The sequence below is a fragment of the Leucoraja erinacea genome, chromosome 1, assembly GCF_028641065.1.
Source record: "Leucoraja erinacea ecotype New England chromosome 1, Leri_hhj_1, whole genome shotgun sequence".
Taxonomy (NCBI): domain Eukaryota; kingdom Metazoa; phylum Chordata; class Chondrichthyes; order Rajiformes; family Rajidae; genus Leucoraja; species Leucoraja erinaceus.
In genome coordinates, this window is record NC_073377.1 from 159,017,930 (window position 1) to 159,043,553 (window position 25,624).

The 25,624-nt window shown below is 42.1% G+C and overlaps 1 protein-coding gene across 8 annotated transcripts in view; it reads left to right on the top strand.

The window, feature by feature from the left end:
• The window catches only part of dclk2a (doublecortin-like kinase 2a), a 313,388-nt gene that overhangs the window by 249,497 nt on the left and 38,267 nt on the right, over positions 1 to 25,624 (top strand). For 5 of the 8 annotated variants that reach the window (XM_055646576.1, XM_055646586.1, XM_055646595.1 and 2 more), the window contains 5 exons: positions 998 to 1,106; positions 2,507 to 2,564; positions 6,062 to 6,121; positions 9,235 to 9,354; positions 17,782 to 17,928. In XM_055646576.1, coding sequence (XP_055502551.1) covers positions 998 to 1,106; positions 2,507 to 2,564; positions 6,062 to 6,121; positions 9,235 to 9,354; positions 17,782 to 17,928 — 494 coding nt within the window. The remainder of the gene's footprint in view (positions 1 to 997; positions 1,107 to 2,506; positions 2,565 to 6,061; positions 6,122 to 9,234; positions 9,355 to 17,781; positions 17,929 to 25,624) is intronic. The other 3 variants (XM_055646603.1, XM_055646620.1, XM_055646629.1) reach the window with 1 other exon arrangement.

Genomic DNA, 25,624 nt, shown 5'->3' on the forward strand with positions numbered 1-25,624 from the left:
ACTTTTACAACACTAGTGATGCATAATCTTTTATAGTCACAATTTTCTTTCCAGATATTTTTCTTATTTATATTTCTTTTAAGAAATTGCCTGTGCTAAAGAAATTTAAAAGTCAATTCAAGAAGTATGGAATGCATTTTAAACAATGGAATGCAAATTATTTTACATTTTGCTGGAGCCTGACAATATAACTGAAATGACAAGTTTAGAATACTGCGTTAAATTTTAATTTTAATACCAAAGAAACCCCAAAACAATTTTTGGATCAACAAGCAATGACTCAACAAGGAGACCAGGGTATGACTGGGTTCTGTACACCTGATTAATTGTGTTAGTGTATAACAATGTGGTACTGTCACACTACACAAGCCTCAGGTGTTACTAATACTGCAATGATTTCAATTATTGATAGACTGTTCCATTGTTAAAGTGGCTGGCACTGGCCTCCGTAATAAGTGTTGGCCTTCACAGTGTTTTATTTTATTCTAGTTTGGTTAGCATTCAAAGCAGGGGGAATTATCAGAGCACGGTGCAATCACCCTTAGTTTAACCAGGTATGTTTGACTGATGTTAAACTGCTGATATAACCATATAACAATTACAGCACTGAAACAGGCCATCGCATGTTAGTCCGTGCTGAACACATAATCTTTCCCATAATGCTCATTCCATTCCCTTGGCTCATCAACCAATTTATTTTTAAATGATAAAAACGAACCTGCCTCCAATAGTCATTCCAGGCCACCAGTCTCTGATGTTATGTTTTGTTATGTTTTGGTGCTGCATGTTAGTTTTAAATGTCATTGCAGTGGCTCTCAACCAATATATCAAAATAGTCAGGAGTCCAGTGTTGGGCATGCAAGTTACCTGTCCTGCCCTACGGAGTGACTAAGGGCTACATTACTGGGTTTGGTGGATGAGAGTTGGGTTGCTTATCTTTCCAGTGAACTTGGAGGTTTGTCCACAAACACCAGAAATCTGTTTGCTCTCTATACAGGTCTGAATGGGAATAGATCCTTTCCAGTTTCGACAATTCTCGATAAGTATAAAGTTGGGAAGGTGATTGGAGATGGGAATTTTGCAGTCGTTAAAGAATGTGTGGAGAGGTTAGTATTATTACCTGGGTTACTTGTAATTTTGCAAGAAACACCTCTGATATGATTCAACCCTTAAGCTAATTGACATGAAACTTTATCAAGGTTTTCACTGTATTTCTATTGATCACAAATATGTAATCCACACACTGAATATGTCATGTTGGGATTAGCATGGTATTAGATGCGATTCCAAAGTCGGATTCTTGTCCCTCTCTGCCATCCCGACATTCCCATTTAGATTTCCAGGGCCAATGATATCATCATGTTTTAAACATCATATTTTGAAAAGGTAGCAAATAATGTCCCTTGCAATGTAACTGGAATAACACACAATTCATGATGCATCCTGGATCTGATGTTTTCCTTAGACAATGCTTTGAACATTCCTTGAGAGTTGTCCAATGTGTTCCCAGAATTTAATTATAAAATGCTTCAATTTTATCAAAAATGTTTGCCTGTGCATGCATGAGTCCCAGAGACATCGTCTTTCTTATTTCGAGGTGGGGTTGAATCTGCAAATACAACAGAATTATTCCTTAGCTGCTCCTTGTGGATTGTGGTTAAATTAACCATACTACAGCAGGGCTCTGCTAAAGCCAGCAAATGTGGATTCCTACACATACTGCTGCATTCAGGGACTCAGATTTTCAGTGGAAACCGTTTTCAAGGGAAACACGAAACAGAGATTAGCATCTTGCAAGGATGGTTTCACCAAAAGATTAAAAAATACACCTACTTCATATCTTCACAACTCACCACATATTATCTCAGTACAATAGCACAGTTTAGCTGTCTGAATCTGATAAATGTACGTTTTTATCAATTAGTATAGATGCAAGCTTCACACTGAGCTCGTGCTGAGCTCACTTAAAATTTGTTAATGTCTGAAGGTGATGAGCCACAAACCAATTGTCACAGCTAAGAAGTGTACCTCTTTTAAAGAGGAGCTTCTGAGAAAATCCTCCTGGAAAATTATGCAGTCCCCTATCGATTAGTGACCATAATCAATAGTTAATGATTAGTAACAGATCCAGATCCAAACTCATAGAGCCTACTCACATAAGGGTGGTGGGTGTATGGAACAAGCTGCCAGTGGAGGTAGATTAGGCTGGGACTATACCAACGTTTAAGAAACAGTTAGACAGGTACATGGATAGGAGGGATATGGCCCAAATGCAGGCAAGTCGGACTAATGGGGCCGAAGGGCCTGTTTCCACACTGTATGATTCTATGACTCAAAATCTTCTAATTTTAATAGCAGTAAAGCTGGCTGGTAGGATAGGGAGTGTCTATGGACATGGAGAAATCTTCACGTTGAGAGAAGAAAAATACCTCAAGCTGTTCTTTGAGACTGAAAATTATTTTTGTACCACAAATAAGATACTTATGTACCCCTGTATCTTACCCAGATCCAGTGGCAAAGAGTTTGCATTGAAGATAATTGACAAGGGCAAGTGCAGTGGTAAGGTAAGCAGATATCCTCTTGGCTATTGCTTCATTGTTCCTCACTAAATTTTGGAATGTGCAATTGGTATTCTTCATGAACTTTCATGGAGTTAGGACTCTTGTGTACGATGCAACAAGGGAAGAAATGGGCATGATGCCGCATATATTCTAGAATTTGCTTAATTAACTTCAGGGGTCAGAGTGAAATATCCCATCCGTCCTGCACTAACTTACCCAAGAGTTTTATTCTGTATTTTTAGTATGTCTCATCCCTAAAATTCTGTGGCTTCTAATACGTAGGGAGGCAATGGGTGTCATCGGGTTCAATTGCAGGTGGTCCCTGTGAGACTACTCCACAGAAGAGCTACACTTTTCTGGCCTGCCACTTATATAGTTGCATGCTTATTTGGCTGTCAATGGACAATAATGCAAGCAAATTGTATCCAAAGGAAACCAGTGACCATTTAATTACATCCAACACTTCCCAGTTCCTGCTCATTGCTTATTGAGAGCAGGCCATCCGTGGATTTGATTGCCCTGTGGCTGCACTAATACTTTGCCACAACTGGAATGCTTTGGTTTCATCTCCATCCAGTGAACGGATGAAGATGTAAATGGTAACGAGGCCTCTGTTTTAAAACAGCTGGAATTTATGAAATCATTATATAATTGAGTTTTTTAAACGGAGAAAAATATATTTGATATCATAAAACCTGAAAATGTACAACATAGGGGAAACCTTTTATGTCACTGCCAGTCAAAAAAGAGCTACAATGCCTTACCCCACCTTCCATCATTCATCCATTATCCTTAATGTTATGCATCTTCATAGGTTTTAGCAGCAGAAACAAGCCATTTGGCCCATCATGTTTACTCTGCCATTCAATCATGGCTGATCTATCTTTCACTCTCAACCCCATGCTCCTGCTTCATCCCTATATCCCATGACACTAATCAAGAACCTGTCAATATTTTCCTTGGAAAAATGTCTATTGACTTGGCCTCCACAGCCGTCTGTAGCAATGAATTCCACAGATTCACCACACTCTGACTAAAGATCTTCAACTATTCATCTAAATATTTTTTAAATTGGTGAGCGTTTCAGCCTCTGCCATCCTAAAAGCAATGAGTTCCAGATTTCTACCCCTCTGGGTGAAAAATGTTTTCTTCTTCTCTCCAATTCTTGCATTCATTACTTTATAACTATGCTTCCTAGCTTTTGACTCCTCTGCTAAGGCAAACAGGTCCTTCCTATTTACCCTTTCTAAGCCTCTCATAATTTCATACACTATTAACTCTTACTCCAGCCTACTCTTTCAAAACAAAACTATCATATCCAGCCTATTCTCTTTGCTGCAGTGTTCCAGTCCCATCAACATGCTCACAAATGTCCTGTACAATGTGGTGACCTGAACTGTATCTGGTAAAGTTATTGTATACAGTTTTCACATAATCCTGTGCTTTGGCCAGTAAACAAAATGGAGTCCTTTTATCTTTTTAGCCACTTTATTAACACGTTCTGCTATCATTAAGGGATTGTGGATGTACACTAGAAAGGTTGTTTTGTCCCTCCACACCACTCAGTAATTGTATATTCCTTTGTCTTGTTGCATCTCCTTTCATGCTTGGCTGAACTAAACTCCATTTTCCCATCAGACTATATTGAACGCTGTTGTGATTTCCCAGAGGTTTATAACATTATGGGGCATAGATAAATTTGACTGTCAATGTCTTTTTGCCTGGTGGGGGTTTATAAACTAGTAGACATAGGTTTAAGATGAGAGGGAAGAAATGTAAAGATCTTTTCACACAGAGGATGGTGGTTAGATGGAATGCGTTGTCAGATGAAATGGTTGAGGCAAATAATTACAATATTTCAAAGGCATTTGGACAGGTACTTGGATAGGAAAGGAGTAGAGGGATTTGGACCTAAAACAAGCAAATGTATTCACATTTGGCATGGTTGAGTTAGGCTGAAGGGCCTGTTTTGAGTTGTCCAACATTGTGACTCATTAGTTAGATAAAGCATTGGTCCAAGTATTCAGCCCTGTGGAAATGAATTTATTAAAGAACAATTCATTTCTTTGCTATTGATTCAATATCAGTAAAGTATAATCAAGGTCATTTATTAAGCGATCTATTTTTTAATTAGAATTAAACCATTTCCTTAAAACGCAGTGTCAAATCAGTGTGTTGAATTATCTTCTGCTGTGCAAAATGAATCTTTATATTCACATATTCAGAAACGATGGCTATTTTCAAAATGCAAGTCTCACACAAGAAGCATGTCGAACCAGTTTTACAGACATTGTGCCCCATTCCTCTTAACATCCTGGGCAACAGGAAATTGAAGCAGTGCTTTGTCCAATGATATACTATACCCATCATATTTTGCATAGGTGATGATGTCCATTTCGTTAATTAACAAGGTAAATTGGATATAAAGTTGAAAGTTTATCATCTTGTAAATAACACAGATTGAATTGAGGAGTAACACAATAAAAACAGTGAGTTATGAATTAAAATGATCTCCACTCCAGAACGGCAAATAATGTTTAATTTAGTTTAGCGATCCACTCGTTCTATGATATTCCAGTTTTGTACACACTCCCTACGCATTCTGGACAACTTACAGAGGCCAATTGATTTACAAACCCTCGGGTCTTTGGGATGTGGGAGGAAACCAGAACATTCATGAGGAAAACCATGTAGTCACAGGGAGAACGTGCAAACTCCACACAGACAGCGACCGAGGTTAGGATCAAACCTGGGTCTCTGCCTTTTGTGAGGCAGCAGCTCTTCCACTGTGCCACTGAGGTGTATAATATTATTATTACATATTTTGATTCACCTATTTCATAATGACATAGTAGGAAACCCTTTGACCCATCAAGTTTGTGCCAGTTTCTGGAGTAATCCTCTTCCCTCACTTATTTTCCTGTAACCTATTTTCACCCAAATGTCCATGAATACTCCACTGATTCTCCTTTCACAACCTATACTACGGATAATTTATAGTGGCTAATTAACCTACTAACTAGCACATCAAATCGCCCAGATGGGAACGGCACCATCACAGGTAGAATGAGCACCACCGACATCACCAGAGGTCAGGATTTAACCCAGGTTGCTGGAGCTGTGAGGTAGGAGTTCTACCTGCTCAGTCACTATGCTACCCAACCTAGGCATAAGAATGGTAGACACAACCAGCATCTGCAGTTCATTCCTACACTAGGCATAAGGATGTTCTAGCTGAGATAAGTACACTTTAAATGAAAATATTGATCAGTTGAGAAGTAAGGTTCGGTACAGTGTGGAAGATTTTTTTGGTATTTAGAAAATGTCTGTTCCAAAATCCATTTTAAAAATTCTTCAGGTTTTATTTCGGGGACATGGAAATTTTTGGAAATGGGTGAATTTCTAGAATATAAGCCTTGTTTTGAATTATTGTATTGAGGCACTGAAAAATTGCATTCATCTGAAACTTGAATGCTCTATCTACTCCTACCTCAAAATAGGCTGAAGAACGAGGGATTACAGAGCCAGAGATCCCTGAAAGCAACAGGAGAGATGATGAGGTTGGTTAAGGAAGCGCATATAAAAGTTGACCACAGTTCGTATCTGTTTCAGAGTTGTCCATGCATTGCGTGGAAGGCCTACTGCAGGCCCTGGTTTCTTAGGGTCAGTGAAGAGGTCCTTGACCAGGGTGTTGTAGTTGTCCAATTGAGACCACGGTTAGTAAACAAGGTGTAACAACAACTAGTATCTCTTCCAATCTGCTGTCTTTGACTTGAGTTACAATCCTGCATTGAATCAGATGTGTTAAATCCCCAATCAGGTGAATTGGACACAAAGAATTCCATTCTCCTGTCTGGATTGCAGTCGAGGACATTAATAGGATCTTGCCAGGGCAAGAAATGTTAGATATAATGAAAGATTGGCTCCATCTAACCAAGGTTTTCAATGGACAAAGAAGGCTTGATGGGAGTTTTAACAGAGCTGCATAAATCTATGAGAGGCGTAGAACATGTGGGCAGAAAGGAACAATTTCCGATATTTGGCAGCTCATTAATAGGAATAAGTGATTATTAAAAGATGAGAAAGTATTTGGGCAAAACAGCTTTCGGCAAAGAATGGTAGTTGTGTCGTCTCGCTGCTTGAAAGGAGAGTGGCAGCAGGAACCCTTATCACATTTAAAAGTCCAAATGACAAGTGACATCCCAAAACCTACAGGGCAATATGCTGAGCGGGGTGGGATTAGCCTAAATACCTTGTTTTTAACCTGCTTCCATGTCATAACTTTGTTTTCTATGTCATAACTTCCTATTATGCGGCAAACCTACGTCATAAAATATAGGTACAAATTAATGATGTCATCCAGCTCCGTGATGCTTTGCCTGCTGGGAATGTGTATTTGTAATTTATATGCGATCCACAAAATTGTGCCACATCTAAACTCTACCAAAATGGAGTTTCAGTTGATGTTTTACCTCAAGCAATCCGTGCTGCTTTACATAACCATAATAATCTGGTGCTGAAAATACACAACTGGTCGGGCAGCATCTGTGAAGGGGGAAAGAATGTCAACATTTTAACTTGACTTCTTTCTAACTGAACTGAAAAAATAAGGGATTGAATGGCGTTTAAACATATATAAATGTAGAGAGAGTTAGGAGGGGAGAAAATAATAACTGGCCCACCATCTTCTGGAAAGCAGGAGTGAAAGTCAAACATGTATGCTAAAGGAACAAGAAACACAAGATAAGGTGGTAGAGGGATCCTGGTTTTTGCAATTTTTTTTTAAATGGGGCGTGTTGGTTATCTGAAATTGCTGCACTGAATTTTGAGTTCAAAGGGTGGGAAAGTGGCTGATCAAAGAAATGCTGTTTCTCAAACGTTTAAGTTTCAGGAGCAATAAAGGAGTGATATATGTTCAATGTGGAAAGAACCAGAAAATAAATTGACAAGGCATCTGGAAATGTATGGTTACTCTTACAGGCTGAACAAATGCATTTGTGCAAAGCAGCATCTAATCTGCTTTTCAATTTACAGTTTTCAAAGCAAAATGCATCAAGGCCAATGCAATGCAGTATTGTAATTTGGAAGAATAAAAGTGTGCTTTGGAGGCCCTGAAGGATGGGGAGGGAGGAAATAAAAAGGTGGATGTGACGTCTTTGCAAAATCACCGGTAGGAGCAGTGAAGGAGGGAGACATGTTAAGGCTTTTTGAAGAGTTGGAGTGGACCAGAATGTCATGGAGGAACAATCCTATGGATAGTTAAGGGGCTGTCCCACTTGGGCGACCTAAGTGGCGAGTTTAGAAGAGTTTGAAAAAATGACATGTTGAAGACCTCCTTCAACTATGTAGAAGACCAGCTTCGACCTCCTTCGAATATGTTGAAGACCAGCTTTGACTAGCTACGACCAGCTTCGGGAAAATTGGACACCGAATAGTGGAGAGTGAAGACGACCTCCTTCGATCTCCTTCGACCTCCCTTCGACTATGATGAAGACTATCTACAACTACCTTTGACTACCTTAGATTGCCTACGACTAACATGCCGACCAGGGACTAACTCTACTGAACGTTTTTCCTTCCATTATTTATTATGTAAAAGAATATGTGTGTTATGATTGTGTTTATAATTTGTTTGGTTGTTTTGTTGTTTGTCTTTTGCACAAAAGTCCGCGAGTGAGCATTGCCACTTTCATTTCACTGCACATCTCGTATGTGTATGTGACAAATAAACTTGACTTGACTTGATCTACTACGACCTATTATGACCTACTACGACTAAACCTACGAGGAAACAAACTATCGATTTTTTCCATGGCGACCTTTTTTTACTCGCGGGCATTTTTTTAACATATTGAAAAAAATGCCGCAACCTAGCTGAGACCTCGAGTATGCGGAGACCACTCTCAAGCATGAAGGAAAGTTATGAAGACCTCCTACGACCTCGTGTCGACCACGCTGCGAGTATGAGTCGAGGCCAAACTCGCCAGAACTAGCGGATTAGGTCGCCCAGGTGGGACAGCCCCTTTAAAACGGGAGGGAAAAAATGGGTTTGATGGTAACACCACCTGGTGGGCCAGGGGGAGAATTTTGATTCATCATATATGGAGGCTGGTGGCTTCGAAGGTGTGGGCAAGGGAATCTAAGAAAGTTCCAGGAATGGGAGGAAGAAATGAGAAGAACACATGGAAAATGTGATGTCATCCATGGTGAAGAAGATTGTTCATTTGGGAAGTTTATCAGAAGCACTGATGTGAGATTGGATATTATCAGAGCAAATGCAATTGAGGCTGAGAAACTGGGAGACTGAAAGCGGGATGGAAGAAAGTATAATCAACCTTACCAGTTAGCATATTGTACACAATGTTCAAGGGACAATGGCGACAGAGATAAAAGAAAGGGGAAGAGCTGAGAATGGGCATCATGCACCCAACACAGGAGGTGGAGATTGGAAACAAATTAGATGAAATGTTCCTTCATGAGAGAAGGGCAATGGATCAAAAAATCTTGTATTGTGCGAGAGATCAGATGTAGGGAGAAAAGTAGATGGAGAGATATAGCAGAAACATTATTTGAAGTGAATCAAATTTGGATACTTGCTGCATTCACCAAAAAGAAGCCCGGGCAATGTTGTTATTTTATTGCTGGTGAGATTTAATTTGTACTCTGATTTTAGGAGCATTTAATTGAAAACGAGGTGGCAGTCCTACGGAAGGTTAAGCATCCTAATATCATCATGTTAATTGAAGAGATGGATACACCAACAGAACTCTACTTGGTCATGGAACTCGTCAAGGTAGGAAGGATCGGTGAGGCTGTAAGTGAATGTGCTGAGGAATGAATATAATTCAGTTGAACGCTTTGATAGCAGGTCATGCAAAAGCAAGACTTCCTCTCCATGCATGCAGTCTCTGATAGTGGTGCGCTTCAAATCCCTCCCTAAAATGATAGTAGCATCTGCGATGGTCATCCCTGACTAGCTCGGCAGAATTAGAACTGCAAACAACAGATGGGGAATAAATAAACGGGGCAAAAGTTGGTATCATCTCGTTCTTGCGTATTAAATTGTTGATGCATTCATATATAGACTAGAACCTGAGGCCAGAAATTTACCACCTTGATTCTTTTCAGACTGAAATACCAGATATTTAATTTCAATTTGATCAGGTGCGTGTGCCATCATCAGTGGCTCTGCAGAAATTCTGTGATGAGGATCTCATTCCTGCCAGCTGCACACAATTTTCCACTATTACTTGAATTAGCACCATTTGAAATTATATAGCATATACTTTTGTCAGTAGTGTGCAATGCTTAAGTTATAGAATAACCTAAAATGTGAGGAGACCTTATCCAGTACATGATCCACAATGTTTCTGTATTTCAGTGTGGGTTGTGAAACAGCCATCAAACCTGTGAGACAGACATTAAAACTATGCAAGGAATATAAAACCTGCATCAAGGCACTGCTTATTTGACTAATGTCCAAAAGATTCTTTAGTTCGACACAGCTTTAATACCTTTTGGGTTTGTCAGTGTAAAACTAAATTACCAACACTGCCCCCACCCCCACATTCTTCTCCTCAATAGCCATCTCCCCACTCCCTATAATCCACCCACCCTCCATCTTTGAAATCTCAGAAAAAAAACAAAGAAGATGACTTTAAATTCATGACATGAACCTGGGAAGAGGGGATGGACCTGCATGGTCTGGTTACTGACTACTTGGGCACAGATGTAACTGATTTGCTTGTTGTTTTAAAAAGCTTCCACGTTATTTATAGCAACAGGTTGTATATTTGACTGTTATCAATCACAGCCCAAGTCTTTAAGAAGGAACTGCAGATGCTGGAAAATTGAAGGTACACAAAAAAGCTGGAGAAACTCAGCGGGTGCAGCAGCATCTATGGAGCGAAGGAAATAGGCAACGTTTCGGGCCGAAACCCTTCTTCAGACAGATCGGGGGCGGGGGTGGGCGGGGACAAGAAAGGAAAAAGGAGGAGGAGCCCGAAGGCTGGGGGATGGGAGGAGACAGCAGGGGGACTGAGGAAGGGGAGGAGATAGCAAGGACTAACAAAATTGGGAGAATTCGATGTTCATGCCCCCAGGATGCAGACTACCCAAACGGAATATGAGGTGCTGTTCCTCCAATTTCTGGTGCTGCTCGCTGTGGCCATGGAGGAGACCCAGGACAGAGAGGTCGGAGATGGAGTGGGAGGGGGAGTTGAAGTGCTGAGCCACCGGGAGGTCAGCTTGGTTATTGCGGACCGAGCGGAGGTGTTCGGCGAAACGATCGCCCAACCTGCGCTTGGTCTCACCGATGTAGATCTGCTGACATCTAGAGCAGCGGATGCAATAGATGAGGTTGGAGGAGATGCAGGCAAACCTCTGTCGCACCTGGAGATGGTGGCCTCCTCCTACTTACCCCTGGACCATGACCCCACTGACGAGCACCAGGCCACCATCTCTAGTGCCATCACCGACTTCATCAACTCCAATGCCCTACCCGACCGAGCCTCCAACCTCATCGTTCCCCAGCCCCGCACGGCCCGATTTTACCTTCTCTCCAAAATCCACAAACCTGACTGTCCCGGAAGTCCCATTGTCTCATCCTGTTCGTGCCCCACCAAACTCATTTCCACATACCTTGACTTCATCCTATCCCCCTTGGTTAAATCCCTCCCTACCGATGTTCAAGACACCTCAGACACTCTCCGTCGTCTCCGCGCATTCCATTCTCTAGGCCCTCACCCCCTCATCTTCACCATGGACGTCCAGTCACTCTACACCTCCATCCCCCACCAGGATGGTCTCAAAGCCCTCCGGTTCTTCCTCGACCAGAGAAGCAACCTATACCCAGCCACTGACACTCTCCTCCGCCTAGCGGAGCTGGTCCTTACCCTCAATAACTTCACGTTTGACTCCTCCCATTTCCTCCAAATACAAGGCATAGCTATGGGCACACACATGGGCCCCAGCTACGCCTGCCTCTTTGTCGGGTACGTCGAGCAATCCTTGTTCAATACGTACCAGGGCCCCATCCCCAACCTCTACCTCCGCTACATCGACGACTGCTTTGGTGCCACCTCCTGCACCCACACACAACTGACTGACTTCATCCACTTCACCACTAACTTCCATCTGGCACTCAAATACACCTGGACCATTTCCAACACTTCCCTACCATTCCTTGACCTCACTATCTCCATTGCAGATGATAGACTTCTGACCGACATCCACTATAAACCCACTGACTCCCATGGCTATCTGGACTACACTTCTTCCCACCCTGCTTCTTGTAAGGACTCCATCCCCTACTCCCAATTCCTCCGTCTATGCCGCATCTGCTCCACGGATGAGGCGTTCCACACCAGGACATCTGAAATGTCCTCATTATTCAGGGAACAGGGGTTCCCCTCCTCCACCATAGATGAGGCTCGCACCAGGGTCTCTTCCATACCCCGCAACACTGCTCTCTCTCCCCATCCCCCCACTCGCAACAAGGGCAGAGTCCCCCTAGTCCTCACCTTTCACCCCACCAGCCGTCACATACAAAAAGTAATCCTCTGTCAGTTTCGCCACCTCCAACGTGACCCCACCACTCGCCACATCTTCCCATCTCCCCCCATATCTGCCTTCCGCAAAGACCGCTCCCTCCATAACTCCCTCGTCAATTCTTCCCTTCCCTCTCGCACCACCCCCTCCCCGGGCACTTTCCCTTGCAACCGAAAGAGATGCAACACTTGTCCCTTTACCTCCCCCCTCGACTCCGTACAAGGACCCAAACAATCGTTCCAGGTGCGACAGAGGTTTACCTGCATCTCCTCCAACCTCATCAATTGCATCCGCTGCTCTAGATGTCAGCAGATCTATATCGGTGAGACCAAGCGGAGGTTGGGCGATCGTTTTTCGCCGAACACCTCCGCTCGGTCCGCAATAACCAAGTGGACCTCCCTGTGGCTCAGCACTTCAACTCCCCCTCCCACTCCATCTCCGACCTCTCTGTCCTGGGTCTCCTCCATGGCCACAGCGAGCAGCACCGGAAATTGGAGGAACAGCACCTCATATTCCGCTTGGGGAGTCTGCATCCTGGCGGCATGAACATCGAATTCTCCCAATTTTGTTAGTCCTTGCTATCTCCTCCCCTTCCTCAGTCCCCCTGCTGTCTCCTCCCATCCCTTCGGGCTCCTCCTCCTTTTTCCTTTCTTGTCCCCGCCCCCAATCAGTCTGAAGAAGGGTTTCGGCCCGAAACGTTGCCTATTTCCTTCGCTCCATAAATGCTGCTGCACCCGCTGAGTTTCGCCAGCCCAAGTCTTGCTTTGCTGAAGAACTGAAGTCAATTTTCCATGAAGAATGAAGGAATGTGTTTTGCCCATTTAATGCATCAGGGCCAGGTTTGATAAGCTTGTGTATGTTAGGTTGATTGATATTGTGCTTAACCCTAATTCACTTGGAAGGAACCAAAGGCAGAAAAGTGAGGTACTATTGCCTCTTCCCATTGTTATCACTGTGTACAGATCTGATTCCATTTGGCAGTACACCCCCCTTGATCAGCAACATTGCCATTTGGATGTACCTTAATGTGTACGCCTCTCTGCTTTCGGAAGGCTCTTTACTGTAATTCTTTCTATGGTGCAGGAGCACCAGCCTTATATCCATCCTATCAACCTACAAAATCTTAAAGGAGACAGAAAATTCAATCCAACTCGTGTTTTTGGAAATTAGGTTGCAGCATTAAAATATCCTGCAGCGCTCCTTCAACTGCTCCTTTCCATTTGATCAGGCAAATAGTATTGCACATTCCTGCTGAGGGAATTCAGAGGTCTTGCTTTTAGGTAACTGCTCTTCATTTATCTGGGATTTGTAGATTAAGTGAAATCATCACATATTTTGTACGAGAGAATTATAGTGTCCAGAGGTAGATAAAAGTGCTGGAGAAACTCAGCGGGTGCAGCAGCATCTATGGAGCGAAGGAAATGGGCAATGTTTTGGGCCAAAACCCTTCTTCAGAATTCAATGTCATCTATAATTGTGGGAGCCTGGTTCTGACCCACAGTTTTGGTGTTCAAACACAGTGGAGAAAACCAGGTGTGGATCTGTTCCTCAATGTTGAAAGAATCCAATATTTTCTTCTTTTATTAACCCATTCTCACATTCTTTACAATGGAGAATATATTAACAAAGAAAATCACTGAGGGGTTATTTTCCAAGAATTAAATGCAAATCTTGCTCAGTTAACTGTGCTTTCAAATTAGAAGCGGCAAATTCTATACGTAAATCTGTGAAGAGGTTTATCTTTAAATGTCACCGCCCCCATTGAAAATTGTTATGTACTTCAAGGCTGGATCTTGGGAGGTTACCGTAAAATGTAATTGTGTCCATCAATCAAAAGCCATCGGTAACAATATAAATATATCAAATAGCACCTGAGGGATGTCACCTAGTAACCACATCACTTTTAACTGATACAAATTGCATCTATCTCATTAAAGATGTCTATTAAGAAGAATTATAAATATGACAGTGGTATGCACCCAAGTATTTTAAGTCCATTGCCCTCAGGATCCAATACTTATGTTCAATTATATGCTCAAATTTTTACAGCTAAACTCAATATTTATTACAAAATGCCCAGGGCAAAATGTGGAGATGCGATTCTGGTGTTGCATTGTAATGAAAATCAACATCCATCCCGTTGAGCAAAATATTTGTTTTCAAATCTCTTTACAACTGAGGAACAAAAACATGTCTTGTTTCATTGACCATTCAACAGAAAGTGGCATTTGAAACATCATTTTAGTGAACTTGTGCATCAGTAAAATAACACGCGGTCAACTCTTCAGACGTATTGAATAAATACCAGTCCCCAGTTGCTCCTCTAGATTGCAGAAATAAAGGGGCTATTCCCACTTGGGCGACCTAATCCACGAGTTCTGGCGAGTTTGACCTCGACTCATACTTACAGCATGGTCGAAACGAGGTCCTAGGAGGTATTTGTAACTCTCCTTCATGCTCGAGAGTAGTCCCCGTGTTCTCGAGGCCTCAGCTGGGTCGCAGCATCTTTTTCAACATGTTGAAAAATGCCCACGAGTAAAAAAATGTCTCCTTGGAAAAATCAATACTTTTTTTACTGTTGGGTTTAGTCGTAGTAGGTCGGCATGTTAGTTGTAGGTAATCAAGGGTAGTTGAAGGTAATAGAAGGTAGTGGTAGATAGTCTTCATCATAGTCGAAGGGAGGTCGATGGAGATCGAAGGAGGTCGTCATCACTCCCCACAATTCGGTGTCCAATTTTCCCAAAGTTAGTCATAGCTAGTCGAAGCTAGTTTCAACATAGTCAAAGAAGGTCAAAGGAGGTCTTCTACATAGTCGAAGGAGGCCTTCAACATGACATTTTTTTCAAACTCGCCAATTAGGTCGCCCAAGTGGGACAACCCCTTTAGTGATCATAGTGGGCAATATTGGCCGAAACAAAATTCAGACACTTTTTGCTTAGCAGTCAAAATCCAGATTTAAATTCAGGTTATCATCACCACTACCGTTATCTCCTTTTAAAAAAAATTCTGAGTAAGAATGACCTGTGATCTAAACTTGATCCCAATTGTTACTTACATTGTAAAAAAACACAGCTTGAAATGTTCGGAAACTTAAAATTGTGATTCCTGTATTTTTATTTCTATTATTTACAGAAAAATTCAATGTTGGGCGAGTTACGGAATATTTCAGAAATTTGGTATAGAGATACAGTGCAAAAACAGGCCCTTCGGCCCACCAAGTCTGCACTGACCAATGATCCCCACACATTAACACTACCCTATACACACTAGGGACAATTTGCATTTATACATATGGTACATTTATATCAAGCTAATTAACCTACACAACGGTACGTCAAAGAAAACCCACGCAGTCACGGGGAGAACGTGCAAACTCCATACAGACAGCAGCCGTAGTTGGGATCGACACTGGGTCTCCGGTGCTGTAAGGCAGCAACTCTACCGCTGCGCCACTGTGCACCGTATTCAACATATTTGATGAGTTAATATTGTTATATTGAAAGAGAGTGTAAATCAGCCAGCACAGCATTCTTGTAGAATTGTCATGATATATGAATTCATCTGGTGCTGGCCACATCTAGGTTCATGGAGAATCTGCGGTATTGCTTGGAGGATGAGCCTGGATATGGAATAGAATGCATCACCCATTGTTATGTGTACTGGCTGGCATTATTTTCATTTAACTTCACTCAAGATGTCTCGACTTGTACAAATCCAATTTCCCCACCTATTATTTTATATTTTCTGCGTGGATTCTGCATCATTTTCTTTTAGTGCAATGTCTAGGACATCCAGCTAATCCATCGAGTTGGGAATCTTGGTTGAAGTCATCTTTACTCTGAGGAGAGATGTACATCCTCGCTAAATTTACTAATCACCAAACCACTTTCTCCCAACCTAAAGTACAATATATTGCTGGTTCTGGGATTCCTATTCTCTAATCTCACCTAGCGTAGGCTTGGCGATCGTTTCGCAGAACACCTCTGCTCGGTCCGCATTAACCAACCTGATCTCCCTGTGGCTCAGCACTTCAACTCCCTCTCCCATTCCCAATCCGAACTTTCTGTCCTGGGCCTCCTCCATTGCCAGAGTGAGCAGCACCGGTAACTGGAGGAGCAGCTCCTCATATTCCGCTTGGGCAGTCTGCATCCTGGTGGCCTGAACATTGACTTCTCCAATTTCCGGTAGCCCTTGTTGTCTCCTCCCCTTCTCAGCTCTCCCTCAGCCCTCTGGCTCCTCCTCTTTCTTTCTTCTTCACCCCCGCCCCCCCCACCCTGCATCAGTCTGAAGAAGGGTTTCGTCCCGAAAAGTTGCTTATTTCCTTCACTCCATAGATGCTGCCGCACCCGCTGAATTTCTCCAGCAATTTTGTCTACCTCTAATCTCACCTGTCGCACTGCCAATTCTGGTGTGGGTTTTTAGAGGCTAAACCCTTTATAGAGCAAATGATAATTCCAGTGTAAAGTCCAGGTCTATTCTTGAATACTTTCTGAGCACTCTTCCCTGTCCCATTCAATTGTACAAGAGAAAATTGCAGAGGTCCTGGCATAACCTATCAAATGTCTATGTATACTATGGACTGGAACATTGCGAATGTTAGACTCCTGTTCAAAAAAGGTTTAAAGATAACCCCGGAAACTATAGGCCAGTCATTCTAACTCATTTGAGGGATTAGAAACAATAATCGGGAACAAAGATAGTAACCACATAGACAACTGCGGGTTGATTAGGAAGAGTCAGCATAGTTAAAGGCAAATGAAATCTAACTAACCCTGATAGTGTTTTCCATGACATTTGTACATATAGTCAATCAATCAATCAATCAACCTTTATTGTCATCTTGCAAGCAACAGTTGTACAGTGCAAAATGAAAAGACGTTTCCCAGTGAATAGCAGAGCATCGCACATGAAATTTAAAACATTTCACACATAATAACACTAAAAACAATCCAGTCCCTGATGGAACAGTATAAATAGTTAAAAGCAGGTAAAAAACAATGTTAAAATACAATAAACCAATCATAAAAATGTCCGGGGCAGCTGATTTGAGTGGCCAGTGCCAGTTATTAAAGTGTCCGTGCCAGCCGCAGAATTAAGTGACTGTGAGTACAGAGTGACTGTTTAGCAGCCTCACAGCCTGTGGTTGGAAGCTGTTTAGCAGTCTTGTAGTCCGGGCTTTGATGCTTTGATATCTCTTGCCTGATGGCAGGAGATCCATGTGTATGTGGAGGGGGTGCAGTTTGTCCTTAGCAATTCTCTGCAATAAATACCATATTAACAAGGTTAATATGGTATTTATAGATTTCTAATGGATATTTATTATTGTGCCTTCTAATAAACTTGTTATCAAGGCTGAAGGCAAAGATAATAAGATGTTGCAGAGCATGGATAAAAAAATATCCAAATAACAGGAAGAACAATTGAAAAGGGTTGATTATGCAGTAGAGGGATGCAGTGGAGTTCTGGAGAGATCGATGCTAGAACTGTGGCTTTTGGGATGCTCTTGCACAGAGCCACAATGGACAAAATGGCCTATAACCAATCTGTGATTCTTGCAGAACTAAATCACAAGGACTTTGGATTTCATACCCTAAAAGGTGTTTTATGGCATTTCATGTGGCGGCACATAGCTCTCATCGTGATGTTGATATCATTCTTGCTCTCTCGGCAGGGTGGAGATCTTTTTGATGCCATAACGTCATCGACCAAGTACACTGAACGAGATGCCAGTGCAATGATGTACAACCTGGCTTCTGCTCTCAAATATCTCCACAGTCTTAACATTGTGCACAGAGACATCAAGCCAGAGAACCTGTTGGTATGTTTCCCAACTAAACACATATCAGATGATTTTATGCTTCCAACGTATGTGCAATTTGTGAGTACAACATGTCAGCACTAATGTTTATCTACAATTACGACATCACATGAAATATTCCTTGTTAATGAACTCTGTGTGGAATTAATCTGATGTTCGCTGTAATAATTTATCATTGGATGGGCTTAGATGCGATAAATATATGTTGAGCAATAATATTTGGTTAACATTTTATGATCCCTTTATGGGAATTTAATGGGCCTGTCCCACATAGGCGACTTTTTAAGCGACTGCAGGAAACTTTGCAGTCGCCACATGTTCGCGGGTGGTTGTCGGGGAGTTGCCTTCATGACCGTGAGGAGTTCCCACATTCTGGGAACTAGTCGCGGCCTCATTATGGTCGCCGTGAATTTTACAACATGTTGAAAGATTAGCGGCGACTAGAATGAAGCCGCCCTGGAGAGTAGCGAGAATTCGCGAGCTGTCGGTGGGTCGCTAGGAGGTCCTAGTGGGTTGCCAGGAGGTCGTAGGTTCTCGTAGGCTGTAACCGGTGCTGACCGGTGAATTTCACTGGCTCATTGGGGAAAAAAACGTAAGCAGTAGTTTTCAGAACCAAAGATAACCGACCGGTAATGTTGAATGTCCACCGAGCTTTACAGCCGTGTATCTCTGGCTTCTTAACAGTTGTCTCCACTCTTTTTCCCTCCTTCTCCCCCCCCCCCCTCTTTTAAAGGACTTATCGTACACTGTGCTAGCCGTCTTAATTTACAGCGCAAACCTTCCTGTTCATATGTGTCTGTATCACCTTTGCACCGTGTAAATTTCAGACAGCGCTCCCCCCGCTTGCCCTGGCCCCCGCCTTTACGATGTGTTTGTGTGTGTGTTCCACTCTGACAGTCGCCGGCAGACGCCTGAAAAATCGCCTAGGTGGGACTGGCCCATAAAGAGAATGTTAAAGATCTTATTTTTGAACAACACTGTCAACACTAATCTATCTCTGCCTTAAATATATCCACTGACTTGGCCTCCACAGCATTCTGTAGCAAAGAATTCCACAGATTCACCACCCTCTGAATAAAGAAATTCCTCCCCATGTCCTTCCTAAAATAACTTTGTTTAATTCTAAGGCCATGACCTCTAGTCCTAGACTCTCCCAGTAGAGGAAACATCCTCTCCGCATCCACTCTATCCAAGTCTTTCACTATTCTGTTTGTTTCAATGAGGTCCTCCCCCCCTTTCTTCTAAACTCCAGCAAGTACAGGCCCAGTGACGTCAAACGCTCATTATAGGTTAACCTATTTATTCCTGGGATCATTCTTGTAAACCTCGTCTGGACCCTCTCCAGAGCCAGCACATCCTTCCTCAGATATGGTGCCCAAAGTTGCTCACAATATTCCAAATGTGGCCTGACCCGCGCCTCAGCATTTCATCCCTGTTTTTGTATACAAGTCCTCTCGAAATAAATGCTAGGATTGCATTTGCTTTCTTTACTTCCGATTCGACTTGCAGATTAACCTTTTGGGAATCCTGCACCAGCACTGCTAAATCCCTTTGCATCTCTGATTTCTGGATTATTTCCCCATTTAGAAAATAATATATGCCTTTATTCCTACTGTCAAAATGCATGATTCCACACTTTGCTACACTATATTCCATCTGCCACTTCTCTGCCCACACTCCCAACCTGTCCAATTCCTTCTGCAGAGTCCCTGCTTTCTCTACATTACCTGCCCCTCCACCTATTTTCGTATCATCCGCAAACTTGGTCACAAAGCCTTTAATTACTTCATCCAACTCATTAATATACAAGGTGAAAAGTAGTGGACTCAGCACCGACCCCTGTGGAACTCCACTAGTCACTGGCAGCCAACCTGAAAAAGCCTGCTTTATTGCCATCCTTTGCCTTCTGCCATCCAGCCAACCTGCTCTCCATGCTGGGATCTGCCCTTTGATACCATAGGCTCTCATCTTCTCTCATCATAAAGCCCAACTTATCCACAAACTGACAAGTTCTGAGTTTGTCTGGTTGTGCTAAATTGATCACAGCATGTCTTTCATATGACAGTAATGGGAGTAATTGGAACTTCCTGAGGAGCTGAAATAAATTATGTAAATTCATTCTTTTTTTTCCTTAACCCATTCCTTTGTGTATCACTTAACAAGCGTTAATTTTAAAATCCATCTGCCTCATCACTATCCATCTACATAATTGACTATCTTCAAGGTGTTTTGGACCAGTCACAGTCATGCTCAATACTTGCCCAGCGGTTGCCTTGTTTCAGCAGAACATTTGGTGGTAATATTGCAGATATTTTGTTCTTTATTATTCATAACTATTACAAGCAGTAATAGTTTCACATCAAACCACCGCGGAACATAACGTGTTATCTCTCCTCGGGCAGGGAGTGTTCGAATTTATGCCACAATCTGCCACGTATTCAATCCCAGATACCAACATTGAGCTCCCTTCCTTAAAGAACGTTGATCAAATGCCTCTGTAAAACAAGTACCACAATTCCCTGGATTGGCTTTGCTCATTAGTTTATATCGAATCTCAAAACAGTTTAAACCTTTTAAAATATATCTTCTATTTTAAAACATTGCCTCTTCATCAAAAAAGTTCTGCTAGATTTGTGTTCTTTAGATATTGTCCCATGAGATCACTCGTAATCATACTTTTTCTCCACATGCATTTTAATGCTATCCGGCTTGTATCTAGCGACTTAATTTATCCCAATTTTTGAATATTAGCATAATAATTTGTCATCGTCCATTATATAGGAAATACAACAAAGACATCATTAATTTCCTGTTCTCTTCTTTGAAGATTCCAGGACATATCCCACCCTAAACTTTTTGGAGATTTAACCCTTCCAGTTTCAATGCAACGCTTTCTTTGCCAATATCCTTCTGTGCCATGGGTAACTTTTCCCGCAATGCTATGACCAGAATTGTGTGATTTTTGGATGTCCACCTTTATTTGCACTTTGTGTAGGGAGTCACAATCTACTTTCTCTTTGTTCCTTTGAACATATTTCTTCTGTATTTTAGATTGTTACAAAAGTGTGTCTACGTTAAAAAGTCTGTGCCGTATCAAAGCCTTAACATACTGCTGTCTATTTGATGCTGCAAAGGATGCTGTAAATACCTTTCTAATCTCAGCAAGGCACTGGATTTTAGCTGCATTTTTCTGTTGAATGGCAAGGGCCTCTTAAGAACATCCCTTTTCCCAGTTGTCTTCTGTTTTAAAATGTAGTTCACAATTAATATTATTAAAGGCACTTCTCATTTTTCAAAAGGCATGAAACCATGCTCATGGAGGATGTTTCCATGAACTGCAGAAACAAGAGTAGCTATACTTGATGTGCACTCCTCATGATAGGCACACTTAAATTAATGCTATTGGAAGCTAGTATTATTTCAAAGCCTTGATGTAATGCTTCTACTTCTTTAGAAGGCTTAAAGCTAAGTCTCACGTTGCGAGTTGACACAAGAGGTACCCTGAGTGAAAGACTCGTGGTTGTGTACGAGATTGCAAGTGTATGATCAAGAGTTTAACCGAGTTCCCACGGGTATGACAAGTTTGCCGTTTATTTGTCATTTCTGCGATGTTCCAAGTTCGTCTCCCGAGTTACTCTTGAGATAATCCTGATTGAAGGTTTGTTTTAATAAGCAACAGTGTTATGTTTTAATAAGCAACAGTGTTAAAGAAGACCTCTCCATCCTGTGGCTTTGTTTTAAAGATAGAATTCAGCGCGGCCGCATCTATTGATGTGACCTACAACGGGAAAATGCGCAGCATCCAGTGCCAGAGCAGTTATACTTATGATTTGTTTGAAACACACAGGTTTGATATGTTTTAATTGAATTTACTGCCATGTCTACACACTGCGGGGAGACGGGAGATTAAATCTTTGAATGTGGACGGATGTACACATCAGATTGTTGTGAGACTGGCACTGACCTGTTGGCATCGCCGACGTGAAGACAGTGCAAAGCCCCCGCGCCGGTGCAATGGGCGGGGAGCTGGAGAGGGGAGGGAAGGGGTCACACACATGGCCGGGAAGCAGAGGGGTGTAGGTGGGGGTGGTGACAGATAGGGCCAACAATGAGTGGAGAAAGACAGAAACACCGACGTGCAAAGGAGACCTACAACAGTGCATGATCTCTCTCGCGTTATGGCAGGTGATTGTCGCTGGGAAACTGAAGGGAGCGACAATCTGCTGCTGCCTGCCCGCTGAGTTAAAGAGTTCCCACGGTAGACTCACGATACACTAAGGTAAACGCACGGGCCACTACATTCTTACAACGAGTTAAAATGTTTCAATTCTTAACAACAAGAGTAAAATTGACTCGTGGAAAATTTTAAACATGTTTGATTTTTTGCAAGAGTTGACAAGTTTCACGAGTACCTGCCGTTAGCGCCACGAGTCTCTAAGTTGCGTCCACGAGTTCCGTACGTTAATCGTACGTTATTACCACAAGTTTTAACTCGGGGTACCTCTTGTGTCAACTTGCAACGTGAGACTCAGCTATTAGTGAGTTTGGCTTGTCCCCTACAACTCTCACCAACTTCTACAGATTCACCATAGAAAGCATTTTATCAGGATGCATCGCAGCTTGGTTTGGGAACAGCTCCATCCAAGACCGCAAATTGCAACTAATTGTGGGCGCAGCCCAGACCATCACACAAACTTACCTCCCCTCTATTGACACCATTTATACCTCACGCTGCCTCGGCAAGACCAGCAGCATAATCAAGGACAAGCCACATCCTGGCCACTCCCTCTTATCCCCTCTCCCTTCAGGCAAAAAGAAAACACACACCACCAGATTCAGGGACAGTTTCTTCCCAGCTGTTTTCAGGCAACTGAATCATCCTACCACAACCAGAGAGCAGTGCTGAACTACCATCTACCTCTTTGGTGACCTTCAGACTAACCTTGATCAGACTTTGCTGGCTTTACCTTACACTAAACGTTATTCCCTTATCATGTATCTATACACTGTAAATGGATCGATTGTAAATTATAATCATGTATTGTTTTTCTGCTGACTGGTTAGCACGCAACAAAAGCTTTTCACTGTACCTCAGTACACGTGACAATAAATTAAACTAAATTGTCAAAATGCTGGCGATTCAGAGCCAAGTCTTGAAACCTAAGTACCAGTCAGTGTTAGGACTACCGTTACTGCATGCCGCATAGTCTGCACTTGATTTATACTTGATTGAACCTTCCTTTTCAATACAATCGCAGTGAGGAATGTGGGGAATCTGCTGTGGTGGATGATTATGTTAACTTTTATGTAATTGTGTGTCTTGATGCTTTTTTTAGTATGGCTGTATGGTAATCCGAATATCACTGTACCTTAATTGGCACACGTGACAATAAAAGACCTTGGAAACCTTTGAAAGACAAATAGTTGAATCCCAGAAGTAAGCTGATTTGTATTTCTGAGAAAACATGCACCAGTCCCAGAATCTGAAGCAAGTCAGCCTCACAATGAACTAAGGTCCCCACGGATTGCAATTGCATTTGAGCTTAACCATTGTGCAGTAATTTTGTTTGCAGCAGCAATACAAATATCACTCTAGAAAATATTCACATCTACCTTTGGCAGCTGCTGAGCTTTCTGATGGCTTGACATTGGCAGTGTTCTAATTGTTTCCTGTGAAAACCCTGTGATGTATCTAACTCAGTATTTCTTTTGTGCTAAAGGTATTAGCTATTCCATAATTTCTCTATTATATTCGACATTCAGCATTCATTTACTTTAATCAACTATAAAATGCTTGTCCTACTCGAGTCTATATACTCAGTACTTTAACACAAAATGCTGGAGTAACTCAGCGGGACAGGCAGCAACACTGGAGAAAAAGAATGGCTGATGCTTCTGTGTTTCTCCCTCTCCCCTGATATCAGTGAAGAAGGGTCTTGAACCGAAACGTCACCCATTCCTTCTCTCCAGAGATGTTGCCAGTTACTCCAGCATTTTGTGCCTATCTTCGTTTTAAACCAGCGTCCGCTGTTCCTACCTACACATACCCAGTACTTTGTATGGCATTGAGTGATATATTTTAAAGTTGTTAGTTCTCCTCTAGGATAAATATAGGAACTGAGGGAAATGCTTCCAAATATTGACTCCAATACGGTGCATTTTACTTCTTGCTGTATCTTCAGTGGAAGATCGGCTGAAACTCCTAGAGGAAGAATGGGAATGTGTGTTCACACCATTGATGTGAAGTCTTCATTCGTAATTCGAATATCACTTTGGTGCACGTGACAATAAAAGACCTTTGAAACCTTTGAAGTCTTCATTGAAATTAGCAAAAGGATTTGAGTATAGGAGCAGGGAAGTTCTACTGCAGTTGTACAGGGTCTTGGTGAGACCACACCTGGAGCATTGCGTACAGTTTTGGTCTCCAAATCTGAGGAAAGCCATTCTTGCCATAGAGGGAGTACAGAGAAGGTTCACCAGACTGATTCCTGTGATGTCAGGACTTTCATATGAAGAAATCCTGGATAGACTCGGCTTGTACTCGCTAGAATTTAGAAGATTGAAGGGGGATCTTATAGAAACTTACAAAATTCTTAAGGGGTTAGACAGGCTAGATGCAGGAAGATTGTTCCCGATGTTGGGGAAGTCCAGAACGAGGGGTCACAGTTTAAGGATAAGGGGGAAATCTTTTAGGACCGAGATGAGAAAAGCATTCTTCACACAGAGAGTGGTGAATCTGTGGGATTCTCTGCCACAGAAGGTAGTTGAGGCCAATTTATTGCCTATATTTAAGAGGGAGTTAGATGTGGCCCTTGTGGCTAAAGGGATCAGGGGGTATGGAGAGAAGGCAGGTACAGGATACTGAGTTGGATGATCAGCTATGATCATATTGAATGGCGGTGCAGGGTCGAAGGGCCGAATGGCCTACTCCTGCACCTATTTTCTATGTTGCTATGTCTATGTTTCTACAAGGTGTGCCTCAGAAACAAAGACAAGTAACCACAGTGCGGGGCTAACAGTGATGGGTAACTGTACCGCCTTTCAGTGAGTGTGATAGCTGTTAAACACCAGGGATCTCATTATTGACATTTCCTCCATTGTACCATATTTGAACTCAGTGTTGAGAAGTAACAGTGAACTACTGATGGCCAAGGCCACCAGCTCCAAATATGTGAATTATCAACAGACCCAAATTTTGTGACAGATATGTAGGGGGGCAGTCCTTTGAAACTATTGGAATGTTGTGCAGCAGCAAATAATGGAATACATTTTTCAAATGAATAGCACATGGAATTGAACACAAATTTCAGCATATTGTGGAGCCGATGCCACACATTGGTTGGTTCTTTCTGAAGGAGTGAGTGAAGTTGTGCTGATTGTATTATGACTTAACAAGGTGCAATAATTGGCTACCAAAAGGGTCAGGCAAGCATTAAGTACCTGAATTACAAGGGGGAAGCTGCAGAAACTACACTTGTTTATTTTAAAAGAGATTGGGAAGGATTTTACTGAAACATCCAAGGCCTTTTCATTTGTCAAAAATGCTAAACGTGAGAAATCTTTTCCCTCAATCTGGAAATGAACTGTGACAACAGGCAGAATGAAATAAATCTCAGATAAGGGAACATATTTCTCTAGATGTGACAATCTGTAAGTTCTGCTGTGCAGTGCTACATTGTTTTAATGCAGTACATCT